This window comes from Calonectris borealis, chromosome 5 (genome assembly GCF_964195595.1).
Source record: "Calonectris borealis chromosome 5, bCalBor7.hap1.2, whole genome shotgun sequence".
Classification (NCBI taxonomy): domain Eukaryota; kingdom Metazoa; phylum Chordata; class Aves; order Procellariiformes; family Procellariidae; genus Calonectris; species Calonectris borealis.
Window position 1 is genome coordinate 28444591 of NC_134316.1, and position 13932 is coordinate 28458522.

The following is a 13932-nucleotide window of genomic DNA, read 5'->3' on the forward strand; positions in this document are numbered from 1 at the left end:
CCATCGAGGCTGGGCAAAGCCCTACCGCAGCTTCGCGGGGGGACGGGCGGCCCGGTGAAAGGCTGCGAGGAGGCGCTTGCCCCGCGGAGGGGACCGCGGAGCTGCCGCCGGGCCGCCCCCGGGCCGTGCCCAGCCGATGTCGGCAGCCCTCCTCCCGGGGGGGCCCGGGGCGCCGGGTTTGTTTGCTGCTGCTTTCAGCAAATGAAGCGGCGCTCGGCGGGGACGGGAGATGCGCGGATAAATAAACGCGCCGTGTTTGATCTTTTCTCTCTCTCTCCCAGCTGGAATCGTTTCCGCCACTCATACATATTGCCCGAGGGGATATTCCTTGGGTTATGACAAGGCAAAATGATGCTAAAAAAAAAAAATCTCCCCCACCCCTCCTCCCGACTCTTGCTTACGGACCGGGTGTGTCCGGCTCCCCGCGTTCCCCCAGCCAAGCTCACGCCATCACCCTTCCCGAGAGAAAGGTGCACCTTCCATCCACCCTGCTCAGGAGAGGCAAAAAAGCCAACCTCGGAGATCCCGTCCCCTCAACACACACACCCGCCAGCCTTCCCCGCCGAGAGCTCAGCCGAGGTGTGAAAACTCCCCCGTTGAGAGTAGGAAACCTGCCAATGACGAGCGGGAGAATTGGAGGTAGCACGGCAAACAGCCCGGGGAAATAAAACAAATAACGACTTAAATTCCTTCCAGGTTTAAAGAGAGAGGGGAGAGGGGGGGAAATAAAGAGGGAGAAGCGGGGAGGGGGTTTTCGGCAGGCTCTGCGGATGTCCTGGGAGGATTCACTTTGTCTGCGGATAGAAGGGACGCTGGTGGCTTTGGTGGCGGATGGAGGGGGGTGGTTGTTGGTCATCCACATGCCACCCAAGATGTTATTCACTGCTAACAATTACTATTATCTGTCCCCACTTTTGGCTAATCAGACAGAATATGTAATGATGAAGCCTGTTTCCTGCTGTCTTTGGGAGGTAACGGGTTATTCTCTCATGGGGGTGGCGGGAGGGGGGGGTTACACCTACTCCCCTTAGGGCTTTAGCACTTGACTAATTCAGGTACTTAGCATCCTATAGACAGGGACGGTTTGAAAGCAGGCAGTGTTTGCAGCGGGGAGGACTGTTTATATAAACAGGACACCTCTGTAAACGACACTAATATTTGGGGTTAGGTGGCGATGGAAGGGAAGGTCCTCTTGAGCCGGGAGATTCCCCAGTAACTGGGCGCAGTCCTTTTCTCGCAGCTTTTAAGGGAGGGGGTTCGGGGCTTTGGGACGATTTTTTTTTTGGGGGGTGCGTGTGCACAACCTACCATGGCCACATCTGGCAGGATCAGTTTTACAGTGAGGAGCATTTTGGATTTACCAGAGCAGGATGCTAATAGCATAAAGCAAGCCTCTGACCATCACCACTCAGCGGAGAACTACACCGGCTCGCCGTACCGAGGGTGGATAGAAACAGACAGAAATCACTATCCCTGTGAGTATGAAACGGACAGGAATTCGCCATCTCCGCACAGCTATCTTATTTGTTTCCCCTCTTCCTTTGGGGAAGATGCGAAGAAGCGAATCGCCAGCGTGCGTAGCCTACAGGGTCGGGGGGATCCAGGCTGGGAATTTTATAGAATATTACTGAATTGCAACAGTGAAACAGCAGGAACATCGCGGCCACGAGCTTAAGAGAGAAAGGATTTTTTTTTTTTCTGTAGGTCTGTGCGTGTTCCCAGCTATGGCAGAAAGCAAAACCTCAGGCTGTGTCCGCGCGTCTCTCTGCGCTTACCGTTTAAGCTGGCTTCCCGGATTCTTTTTTTTTTTTTTTTCCTTCCCTGTACCACTGTTGCAAGAAATCCTGCCTTTTTGTGCTGGAGAGCTTTCAGGTCACCCCACGCACGGCAGAGGAAAACTAAGCACACACCCAGGGCCTCGCCTCCCCGCGCTGCCGCGGAGCGCGCCCTGGGCACCACCGCCTACATCCACGCACTCGCCATCGCGGAGAGCAGGCTCCGGCTCACAAACCCAGCTACGTAGCACGTTGGTCTTACCTCACGGATATAAATTGCGCCGCAGATATACGGCGTTTAATGTATACCTGTGTGTGCATGGGGGGAAACCGTCCTTTGGAAGGGTACGGGAATCCCGTCGGGATAAGTTAAATATTCGGATAATCGAGCGGCTGGAGAAAAGCAGTAATGAAGGGACTGGGCAGCCCGATATTGCGTTTTAGCACCGAGCGAGCACAAACGCTACCAGCCCGCAAGCCCCCGGGCTGTGCGCGGCGAAGAGGCCGTGCCCGTGCGGAGATTGACGGCGGGGCAGAGCCGCTCCCCCGCGGGGGGAAAGCCCGCTCTGTCCCGTGGGTTAGGTTTAATGTATTCGGGAGGTTAGCCCACATGTCTTGTTGACTGTTGGGATTAATCCGGACCGGTAAACAGCCGGGGCTCTCCCTGCGGGAGGCGTTTTGGCTCTCGACGGCCCGCCGCCTCCTCGGGACTCGTCCCGCGGCCCGTCCCCGGCCGCCCCCTCTCTCTAACCCCCTCGCTGTCCCCAGCTTCCGACGAGAGCGGCCCGGAGCTGAGCTTGCCCGACTCCACCCAAAGGTCGCTCCCCGCCCGCGGCTCGGAGGCCGCGGAGAAGAAGAAGAAGCGGCGGGTGCTCTTCTCCAAGGCGCAGACGCTGGAGCTGGAGCGGCGGTTCCGGCAGCAGCGGTACCTCTCGGCGCCGGAGCGGGAGCAGCTGGCCCGGCTGCTCAGCCTCACCCCCACCCAGGTGAAGATCTGGTTCCAAAACCACCGCTACAAGATGAAGCGGGCGCGGAGCGAGGCCCCCGGCAGCCCCCCGCCGCGCCCGCCCGCCCTGCTGCGGCGGGTGGTGGTGCCGGTGCTGGTGCGGGACGGGGAGCCCTGCCGCGGTTGCCCCGCCAGCCCCCCGCCGCCCGCCGCCCGCCCCAAGCTAGGCTGCGCCCTGGCGGGCTGCAGCGCCCAGGCTGCCCTCGCCCTCCAGGGCTACCGAGCCTGCCCGCCCGCCTCCGCCGCCGCCCTCGGCGTCTTCCCCGCTTACCAGCACTTACCGCACCCCGCCGTCGTCTCCTGGGGATGGTGACAGCGGCGCCTCGCCCTCCAGGGCCGGACTCATCCCACGGGCGCGGGGAGGCCCGCCCCAGCCCCGGGCTTCTAGCGCGGGGAAGGCGCCGGGGCACGGCGGCTGCCAGGCTCGGGCGGGCCGGGCGGCGGGGCGGCTCCCGGGGCGGTGGCGGGCAGGCGGGCAGCGCGGCCGGCTGGGACGAAGCTCGCCTGGGCCGCCCTCCCTCCGCCTGTCTCACCCGAGGGCGCGGATGCCGGGTGCGGCTCCATTTTTGTAAAACCTCCGCTCCTCCTGCTCGTTTTCGAGAGGTTCCTTGTTAAGAAAAAAAAAAAAAATCCTAGCGACCTAGTTTATTTTAAAATAGCTGATTCTTCCAGTGACTAATAAAATGATTTTTGGCAAATAAATTTTTCCCGGCGGAGGCGTGTATTTTTGACCATAGGGACTTTTTCGTAGGATTACCTCCTGTGCCATAAAAGCTTAAATCTTGATCACCGTCGGTCTTGATGGCGCCAGCGGAATTTCACTTTCAAGGTCGTTTATTTTACCCACGTGCGCCGGTAAACGGCGAATAAAGTTTGCTGCAAGCATCTCACTGTAAATTAGTGATATTTCCTACGGGAAGCGTGAGCCCGGCCCCCCCCGCCTCTGGAGGTTCCCCGACTTTTCGTTTTGGGCGGCGGTGCCCGGCGGCGGCCGAGGCCCCGGAGGGGCAGGGCCGCGGTTCATTGCTGTCTTTTTTAGCGCCGCTAAGGCAGGATCCAGAATTAAGCCAGTCTTCCCATAACTCTGCATCTGTTCCAAAGACCGACTGGGAAGGGTAGCCAAGAGAAAACAGTGATGCCTTTTAACGCCCAGAGAATTATGTTTTGAAACGCTTTGATGAACTATTGATTTTATTAATTTGGGGGAAAAAATCATATAATTGTCCTGGCAACCGTCAATGGGGAAAAACCCTCAAAAAAACCCAAACCCAGGTCTCTGAAATATAGACTAGACCGGCTGCTTCCATCCCTCCGACGGGAGCCGCGGATCAGGAACGCAGAGGGAATATCTGGGGGCGAAGACCCCACGGGGACTGATGCAGACAACCTGCCCTCCGAGGAAAGGCTTTCGAGGGAAAGGGACCCGCAGAAGCTATTTGTTTTGGTTTTTTTTTTTTTTTAATTCCCTGGAAGGGGGTTACTTCGGATAAGATGTGCCCCTGGGATGTGTCGTGCTGCCTACACATCCCGGGGAGCCCCCGGGGAGCGGGCCTGCGAGGTGCTGCCGTCGCGGCTGGGGAGGCGGCCAAAAGCACCCACGGGCACTCCCCAGCCGCGACGGCAGCGGCAGCATCGCCCCGCTCCCCTCCCAGCCCTTCCTTCACCAGGGCTGCGTCTCCTCCATCGGGGCGGCTCGGTGTCGCCTCTGGCCTCCGTTCGGGAGGATCCGACCCAGCTGCAGGCAGGGCAGGTCGGGGAGGATGGAACGACGCCGGTCCTCCCACCTGCACCCCCTTCCCTGCTTGGGCAGGGGACCATGTGCCAAGGGGGAGATGCAGAGCAGACCAGACTTCTGGGATGTGCGGGACGGACCCGGGGGAATACAGCCTCTGTGTCACCTGGTTTTTTTTGTTGTTGTTGTTGTCTTCCCCCCCCCTTCCCTTTATTATCAGAAATCTTTTTTTCTTTTTTTCATCTTTTTTTTTTTTCGTCTCAGCTGCTGGCCACCTTGTCTCCCATATGGATGGGGTTATCTTAGAAGAATCTCCCAGAGAATCGCTCCTTAAACCTCCTTTTGTCTTGGGGGTTGAAAAGAGCATTGTTGTGCATGAAAAGGACCTAGACAAAATCCGCACTGTTTCAATTCAGGACTGTTTAATCAGTCCCTAGTGACAATTTTATGGGTTTTAGGCGGTACAATAGTATCTTTTAAAACCTTGTGGCCTTCAAGGAAACAAAGGGCTTGAATTTTATGGGCTTACAACTCCAATTAGAACAGTGCCAATGTGTATGGGAGATTATCAAATTTGTATCATAAAACCCCTTTATAATAAATGATTGCTGGAAGTTGGGGAGGGGCAGGGGGAGAAGGGACTCGGACTTCAAGCAATGGACTTAGTCGCATGTAGTTTTAAAAGTGCACATGCTGCTGTCCATTTTAACACTTTGCGACCCAGCTATGCAGCAGGATCAGCCGTGGAAATAGTGTGACATCGTCATTAGAAACGGAAACAAAGACAACAGGAGACGAACCCCTCCTCCTCGGCCCAAATCTACCCTTCGTCAGCTTGCCGAGGGTTTGGCAGCATCCCACTCGGAAAGCTCTCTCCACGGCTCCTTGGTTATCTGGGGTGCTCTCCTGTCCTGGAGCTCACACATGGCCATAGGAAGCGTCTGTAAAATAGGAGGTCTTCATTATATTACTGCTTTTACCAGTTATTAGCTGTACGGGCGATGACAGAGGGTGCTAGGGTGTCCCTTCCCTTCCCAGCCCCAGGCTGCAGTGATTTCCTCCAGGGACCGGCTGCAACGTCCCCTGATGCGGGTTTCTTTATGCAAAATGTGCAGTTAGTGAGCGTTGCCTTTTACCAAGCCCAGGAAATGGGAAAGGTGCGATTCCTGGGGGCTGGCAAAGGCTAAAGTCGTGTCCTTGCAGACTGAGGGGACAGGGAGGCAACAGGGGTGCAGGGAGGATGATAGAGTCAGATTCAAGTACTTAGAAAAGCAGCCCCCTTAATTTGGTACATCCAAGAAGAAAGAAAAATGTATTAAATAATGAGTCAATTCAATACACTATGGAGATTTACAGTAAAAAGAAAAAGTCTTGTGAAGAAGATAGGATGGGACTAAAAATATTTTTCCTGACAGAAACAAATGAATCCATCTAAAATTTAAGTGTATTTAGCAAGGAAAATTGATTTGTTAACCTTACCAGTGGTTAAGCTGTATCTAGGAGATACATCTTAACAAATGTTGTTGGTAATGGTTTTGAGGCAAAAGAAACCTACTGCCTTTCAGTGTATTTTCTGTTACTTTAGCTTGGTTTTTAATACGGCATGAAATCATCTCAGTTATTGTGGGTTTTTTTTTCTCTTCCTCAAAGGGATGAATGCACACACAATCTCTGCCTTTTCTCCATTCTTTTGCCCCACCAGGTCTCACTGTTACTTTTACCCTGCAAACAGGTCAGTGATTTCACTGAACCTAATGAATAAACATGCCATGATCAAGACCTAAATGCCATCTTCAGCTAATGAAAAGCATTGCTAACATCTTCAAACATCTTCCCGGGTGCTTTATTCTTAGTCAGTAAATAAACTATTGACTTTGCAAAGGCCCAGCCCTGTTTCAGTGGGAGCCCCTGGGCACATGTTTGTTAACTCAGAACTAAGGCATTAAAACAAATCACTAGACTGCCTCCAAAAACCGGACAATAGTTTTGAAAGAGCATATGATCAAGCTTCTTTGCAATAATTTATGAACGAGTTGAGCATGCCCCTTCCAATGTATGTCCATCATTAGTCTTTGGACGTATACACTATGCAACAGATGAAAAACATCACCTCCCAAGCAGAACTCTGCCATGCACCAAAATAAATTCTCTTACCACTGATTTAGGAAAGGCTCCAGGCAGCGTTCCAGTATGTACGTCTGGGTTAATAACCCATCCGTACTGTACTGTTAACTAAATGCAAGTCAGGTCTGTGGAAACTCTTTGGACTTTTCAGCCCCTCCTACCTTGTAGCACTCAATAGGAGTAAGCCTTCCGCCCCTCGTCAGAGCCCAGCTGATGCTGGAGGGAACAGTGACCTCACTTTGCTTTCAGAAACCGGTGCCCAGCACTTTCTGTGGAGGAGCACAGACCTGGCTCTCCCTGTACTCATTGCCCTTCATAAGCCACAGTTCATTGATGAAGGTAGTGTCTTACTGGACTCAAATGACTGATAACTGCTGCTTCTTGAGAAGATGGGAATAGCTAGGATACAAGGAATAGCAGCTTCTGAGCCTTACTAATGGCACTCAGCCCTTTCATCAAAAGCCTAGATAGCAATTTTCCTTTCCCTCCAACCTCCAGTGCCATACATATTGGCCATCAGGTAGTGCACTCTTTCCAGAACTCCTGCCATGACCAAAGAATTGCAAAGCAAAGACTCCACTCCATCTATTGACATAAAAAAAATCAGATGAAGAGTCAAGTGCTACCAGCGTCAGCAATGACAGAAGGACCCCAGGCACTTCACATAACTTCCAGGAGGCTTCTAACTCATCTTAGTTAAAAGGGAACTTCCTGTGGGAAAGGAGGCAGTGGATGCAGAGTTGCTCCTCAAGCATAAAGCTCTGCTCAAGTATCACGCAGGAGTAGAGTAGCTCAGATCAGCAGTAACTAACATTATTAATATTATAAAAAATCACTTACACATCTGCAAGATTTAACAGGCATAACAGATCTCTCCCTGCCACTAAGCACAGATTACTGAGCTACGAGATCAGGATTACTTTTCATCATATTCAGGCTTACAACTGCATTCTAAACAGTGAAGGCAATCAGGTCTCTAGACTGAGGATGTTGGCAGTTGTGCCAGTTTTCATCCTGTTTTCTCCAGTCCTCTTCTATTTAAAAGAGGTCATGAAGCATGTTGGAAATGTACCCTCTAGAGATAGGTCTCCCAAGCTAAAATTGGGACACCTCTCTCCAGACCAGAGCTATACCTTTCTTTATATTCAGGACCAATATGGAGAATGAGTCCATTTCAGACATCCACAGATCTCAGACTACTTTCCTGAACAAAAGGAGACCAAATAATTTAGAGATGATGTCATGTTAGTTACTTCTTCATAAGCCTTTGCTCCACCTAATGCTTAAACTTGGCAGTTAGATATCCTCTGCAGAATCTGATGGAATTTGGCTCTGGATGAGGAATACTTTAAAAGAGAAAGGGAACAACAGAGAGAAACAGGAAAAAGGTGTAGACAAGCCAGTAGCAACAATGAAAAGAGTAAATCTCCTCACCAGTTCTGGAGCCCAGAGGGTGCATTTCCGTGGGACTGTCCATGCTGCCTTTTGAGCAGTCAGCCAAATTCCTCAGGGGCATCCGACATGCAGGACAGTCCCACTCACTAGTTCACAGTGTCCCTGAGGACAAAAATGATTTCTTGACATTCCCAGTATTTTGCTTTGCAGCATTTGTTGGCAGACTTTGTATGCTGGGAATGCAGTTTTCCTCTTACTTCCTTATTTTCCTGTTGTGGGTGGACGGGAGATTTGGTACTAAGTTAATGACTTTATGATATTCAACACTAATCAGGATTTTACTAAATCATAAATATAGGGACTTAAAAATATGTAGAAAGTATCGATCTGGAGAGAAAAAATCCTTATTTTTATGAAATAGATTGATTTATGTAATTACGAATGAATTATATAGTCGAATTTCCGTATATTAGTGCTATGTTGGGGTGTTTGCATGCCTTGCCCCATACATGTTACATGTATTTAAGTAAATCATGTCTTTCTTTAGCTGTGATAAAAGGGCGATTGAGAAGAAAATATACTACTGATATTTCTCCATATCTGAATACTAGGAGAAAAAACTGATGATCACTGCCATTTGTTGTATCTCCGCTCAGACATGTGACTATTTGTGTTAGCTGCTGTTTTCATAAAACCTGTATAGAGCCTTTTACTTCTTTTTTCTACTACTGTTGTCTTTCTGCAGCCATTCTTCACGGTTTGTATCCTGTCTTGGATATCTTCTACACCTATTCCATATGCTCATGAGTTTCCAAACTGCCAGACAAAGTAAACTTCCCTGAAAAGGCTGCAGCCCAGTATGGAAAGGTGCCCAATAGCTAGTGCAGTGCTTTTTTGGAAGCTGTTGATTTGCCTCTTTCTGTTGTTTGTGTGCATTCATGTAAAGCTCCTAACTGGACACATCTGCTCTCTGCAAAATACAGTATCGTCCGTGATGATTGCTTTGCCATCACACTTCAGAAAATGCATCTACTGCTGCTAGCTGGGCACTGGCTGGGGGGCTCCTCCTGATCTCTTCCATTTCCCAGTTGCTTTCAGAGAGCACCATGTTACCAAACGTCCTTCTGTGCTATTTGCACATACAGTAACAAGACAGACATGACTGCTTTTATTCAGCTCCTCCCTTTCCTTCCGCTACATTGTCCTCAGGACGCCATGCCGATGTTATTGTTTGTGTCTCCAGTGTTGAAGTTCTGCCTCCATCACCACAAGTATTTCCTCTGTGCCTGGTTTACCTGCCTTCTACTGAAGATTGAGATTGTGTTAATATTCTTCCCTTCCTCATCTTCTCTTTTTAAACCAGTAATTTAGCACTCCATTTTCTTCACTCACATCTAACACAACTATCTTGAGGAACTAATTTTACCACTGAGTAATCTTCAGACCCAGTTATCGAACCAGTTTTCAGAGTACCAATGTGTATGTTTGTGATTACTTTAACATTTGTCTGTTCAAATTTGGCTATTGAAAATTAACTTTATCTATGCTTCAACGTGACCTAGAGTTTATTATTGTTTCCTGCTTTGAGTACTTTAGTTTTAAATGTGTCTTTGGCAACAGAGAGTTGAATTTTGGGCGCACTGAAATTTGAAGCCACTACAGGAGTACTGTTCTGGTGCCTACATTAGATGTTGAAGTACTCAAGAGCCATCATGCAAGAGCCACGGGAAAGGTGAAGTCTTGGCAATCATCCTGCGGAGTGAAGGTTGGGGTAGGTGTCCTGTCTATTCTAGCTTATCAAAGAGACTGAAGAAGCAACCTAAGTTAAAGCACTCACACAGTAAACATAAATTTGGTCATAAAAGGCTCTTCAGTATAGCTGGAAAGTTTAATGAGGTATTTAACAGCTAGATAAAACCTAGTTCAAAATCTGGCCTGACTCCTAATCTGTGATAATAATTAGCCGTTTTTACCACAACTTGGTGGGAAATTCCTCGACTCTGAAAACTTTTAATGGGATATTTAAACAAAAATTTTCTAGTTTGATCATTGATGTTGACCTTGTGTTGAGAATTAATTCCAGGGATCCCCATGTCTCATATTGTATTAGAGATGACAGTGCTTGATCAGAACAAGCCCTTTTGGCCTTAAAATCTGCACATCTAAATTTGCTATCCTGGTGGACTTCAGGTGCCAGAGTGGCCTCTGTCATCAACCCATGTAAATTATAAGCGCCCTTGGGCTACTTTAATTTCAGCTGATCATGAAAGAGCCCCATCAATCAGTATCACAGAGGTGGTTTTGAACTACACCAGGTATAACTGGAAAGCTCTTCAATGCTATGATTGCATGTGCCAGCTCACAGGTAAATGGCTTGTCTAGAAGAGTCGCTGAATTTGGGGTAGATGCAGCTGCGAGGGTAGTGGTGAGGCTGAACAACAGCACAGGCTCTTCTTTGTTGCATGGTGTAGCTCCACAGCCCAGACTGCTAATGGCAAGTACCGGGGCTTCTGGGCTTCTCGATAAATCTGTGCCCAGCCACACGTGACACTCTCTGTGTCTCTATTTCTAGCAGCACCCACCTGCCAGTTTACAGACATCCTAGGGCAGCAATGCTACCAAAATGCCAGATATCTACCCCTCTTCCCAGAACCTTTTCCCCTCTGCTATGGCAGCATGTAGATCACCCAGGTTGTTTTAGGTCTCCCTTTGGTCACTGTTTTTTCTCCCTTTGGCACTGACTTCACAGAAAATGGGGGCTGCTAAGGACATCTTCAGACATCTTCCCAAGGGCACCTTGTAACAGCTGGGAAAAAGAGCTGAAAAATCAGGAGGCTGAGGAAATGTATGTGTGACTCTCTCTGTTGCTTTTTCTTTCCTCTTCTCTTGCTCTCTCTCTCCACCATCAGGCTATGCCTACTATAGAATCAGGCCAGTAGCTGCTCCTAACAGCCTCACTTTGCATTTTTTGCTATTGTCACTGTACCAGCCAATCATGTAAAAAATGATATATTGACTTGGCAGGTGCTTCTGTTTTGAACATGATTAAATAACTTTTTATTGTCATCTTCAAAGCATTTTTATGGTCATTTACTGAGTGAAAGGGGCTCTGATTTTGTGAGCATCTGCCAGAATATGTTTGATCCTGTCATCATTTCTTCAGAAAATCACGCGCCTGTAGCTAGAGTGCAAGATGCGGTAAGTGCATGAATTGTCCATTGCACTCTGCACTTACAACACTGCCTTCATTGTCAATGATAACAACAGCAGGGGAGAGATCTTGGGAGTTAAGCTACCTGCTGTTTTCTCCTTGATGTTTGAGCTCTTGGATGCTGTATGAATCTCAGAGATGCAAAGAGCAGCTTCTTTGTTGATGCCCTATTTTATTGGTTATTTAAACATGGTATGCTGTTTGTAATTAGAGCTGACTAGAAAGGAGGATTTCCATTTCACAGGAGATGCTGCGTGTTTTGTTGTGTATCAGCATGGTAGTATTACAGCACTGATGGAGACCTGGGCCGTGCTTTGCTGCTCATGGTCTGCTCTGCAGACCTCCACTGGGCACCCAATTTTAAGTTCCCATCGTGTTCCCACATATTGAGCAGAATTCACATGTACCCCTCAAATGTCCCAATTCCACCAAATCAGCACTTTGTTGTGGAAAACCAGTTAGAGCACTCCCTGTCAGCATTATCTATCTATGCAACTGCCTTCATTGACCTTCATCTGGGCTTACAGTCCCTGTGCACATCAAAATAGAAGTACTTCTTGCTAGCTGAGTTAGGCTAGTAATATTGTGTGGATGAAGCAAAGAGAGTTACAAGTAGCACATCTTTGTTTAAATTTAGCAGTAACCAGCTGGCCACATTCTGTAGGAAGCAGGAAGGGAGGATTCATAGGGAGGGAAAGATCTGATGGAAAATCAAGCAGAGGCTATAAAAATATTTCTTTAAAATGGCAGCATAATGAAAAAGGGATGCCAAGCAAAGAGCTTACTGATCATCTGTGTATCACTCTCATACTCCAGCTAGCTCAGCCCTCAGTTCGGAGGTGGCATGCAGGTGTTAGGAAGGATCGCTTCCCACACATGGTATTTTCTGCAGGATTCTTTTCCACAGACAAAACTTATTTGTACTTCATTACCACCCTCTGAGACAGGCTGTTAAAGTGCAAGGTGAAAAAGGCAAAAAGTTGAAGAGTATAAGAGTGTCAGTGTTCCTGCGAACAACCAAAATGAGACTGCAGCAGAGGCTTGACTCTCAGAGGAAACCTATGGACTAACTGGTTGCATCTTTCCCTCATTTTTATACCCCTGTGTCCCTCAGAACTGCTGCTTCTCAACCATTGCTCTGCCATCTGTGTTTCTTTCAATGCTGGCTGTGCCATGACTGCCCTCCTTACCTTTGACAGCCATTACCTTTCCTCTCACAAAACTATCATCAATAAGGAAATGAAGTTCACATAAAATCAGTTCTCATGGAACAATTTGAAAGACAAAAAAGGCAGTTAACAATAATGGCCTTTGATATTGCAACAAACCAGCTCCTCACATCAGGAAGGCAGAACCGTTTGCTTTCAGGACTTCTTTCTTTTGGTTGGGAATGCCAAAGGAAGGAGACTGTAGGAGATATCTGACACTCCCATGAATATCTCTAATGAAGGAATATTTCTGGCTATATTAATTGTTTATGCTTATAAGTCTATGCCGCATTTTCAAGACCATGCCACACAAGTACTAAAAATTACTCAGATCTCAAAAATCATGAGGCCAGTTAAAGAATCATGACATTTAAAAAGAAAGGGATAACATCTTTTTGCCTCCCAGTTTCTTTTTGAAGAACAATTTTGTTACATTTTAAATGTTTTAAAATCTATTTTCTCATTTCAAAAGAGCTTGTTAAGCTCAATGAAAATTAAAATGGCAGGTGTTTGTACATGCTGTCACTTCATCATTTGACTTCAAGAACTGGGCCACTGAAACAATCACAGGCAGTCCTGTGAAAATCATGAGAGTTGATGAATTCTGCATTTTCAAAGGCAGGCCCACCCTGCTGCAAAATAATTTGTCCCTCGTGTGGTTAGCTGTGGTGGAAAGGTCCCTTCAGTCCTAGCCCTACTTTTGAAAACATCATGAGCTAGCTCTTCAGATGGTGTTTTTCACCGTAGCTCTAGGAACATCTTTATGTCCAGCTGAGGGTCTGACCTGATTAATTTAATCACCTGGCATTGATATACACATATTGTATGTTCTCTCACCTTCACGGTTACACAGCTCTAGTCCATAGTCTTTGACTAACCTACTATCTTTATTTCTCATAACAACCCTTGACAATGTATGCATGCCAAATTAGGAATAGAGCTTTTGAAACAGTGACTCCCTTCCACATATTTTCCTCCAAAACCCAATTTAAGGGTATTGACCCTCTGGGTCATTTGGAACACCTCCATGAAGTTACAGGCAACCATGCCATAAATGTGGAAAGATCCACAGGACTTCCACTGTGCACCTTTCTCTGGCCAAAAACCACATGCTATTCCGCGGACCCCGTAACACCTAGCACCCTAGGACACTTGTGCAGTATACAAGGGACAGACTTCTTACATTAACTGCTAATGCTCTACTGTAAAAAAGAAGGAAATCAAAGGGAGAGAGAAAGCAAATAAAAGAGCGAAAGAAGAAGAGAACATGCACATAGACAGGGACAAAGCAAGAGTGCATTGTCATGGGGTAGCTCTATACAGCTCTTGGGCGATCTGGAGTCTCAGATGTGACCGCTGCAGGGACAGGTGATGTGCAGGTGAACTGGCTGAAGTAGCACAAGAAATGCAGCCATTGACTGCTTAATTTTGTGTGCTCTGTAACTGTGAGGCAGTGCCATGGTACTAGCATCCTTCAGACA

The 13932-nt window shown here is 48.1% G+C and overlaps 1 protein-coding gene across 1 annotated transcript; it reads left to right on the forward strand.

The window, feature by feature from the left end:
- The first annotated feature begins 1254 nt into the window (after positions 1-1254).
- On the forward strand, positions 1255-3533 carry NKX2-8 (NK2 homeobox 8). The gene is made up of 2 exons (XM_075152506.1): positions 1255-1475; positions 2544-3533. The coding sequence occupies exons 1-2, from the start codon at positions 1310-1312 to the stop codon at positions 3092-3094; spliced, it is 717 nt and encodes a 238-aa protein (XP_075008607.1). The 5' UTR covers positions 1255-1309; the 3' UTR covers positions 3095-3533.
- Positions 3534-13932: the final 10399 nt, after the last annotated feature.

Excerpts from the sequence above, each read along its gene's own strand:
- NKX2-8 (XM_075152506.1), top strand. The coding sequence starts at position 1,310 with ATGGCCACATCTGGCAGGATCAGTTTTACAGTGAGGAGCATTTTGGAT. Across the intron at positions 1,476-2,543 it reads AGACAGAAATCACTATCCCT|CTTCCGACGAGAGCGGCCCG; the intron begins GTGAGTATGAAA and ends CGCTGTCCCCAG.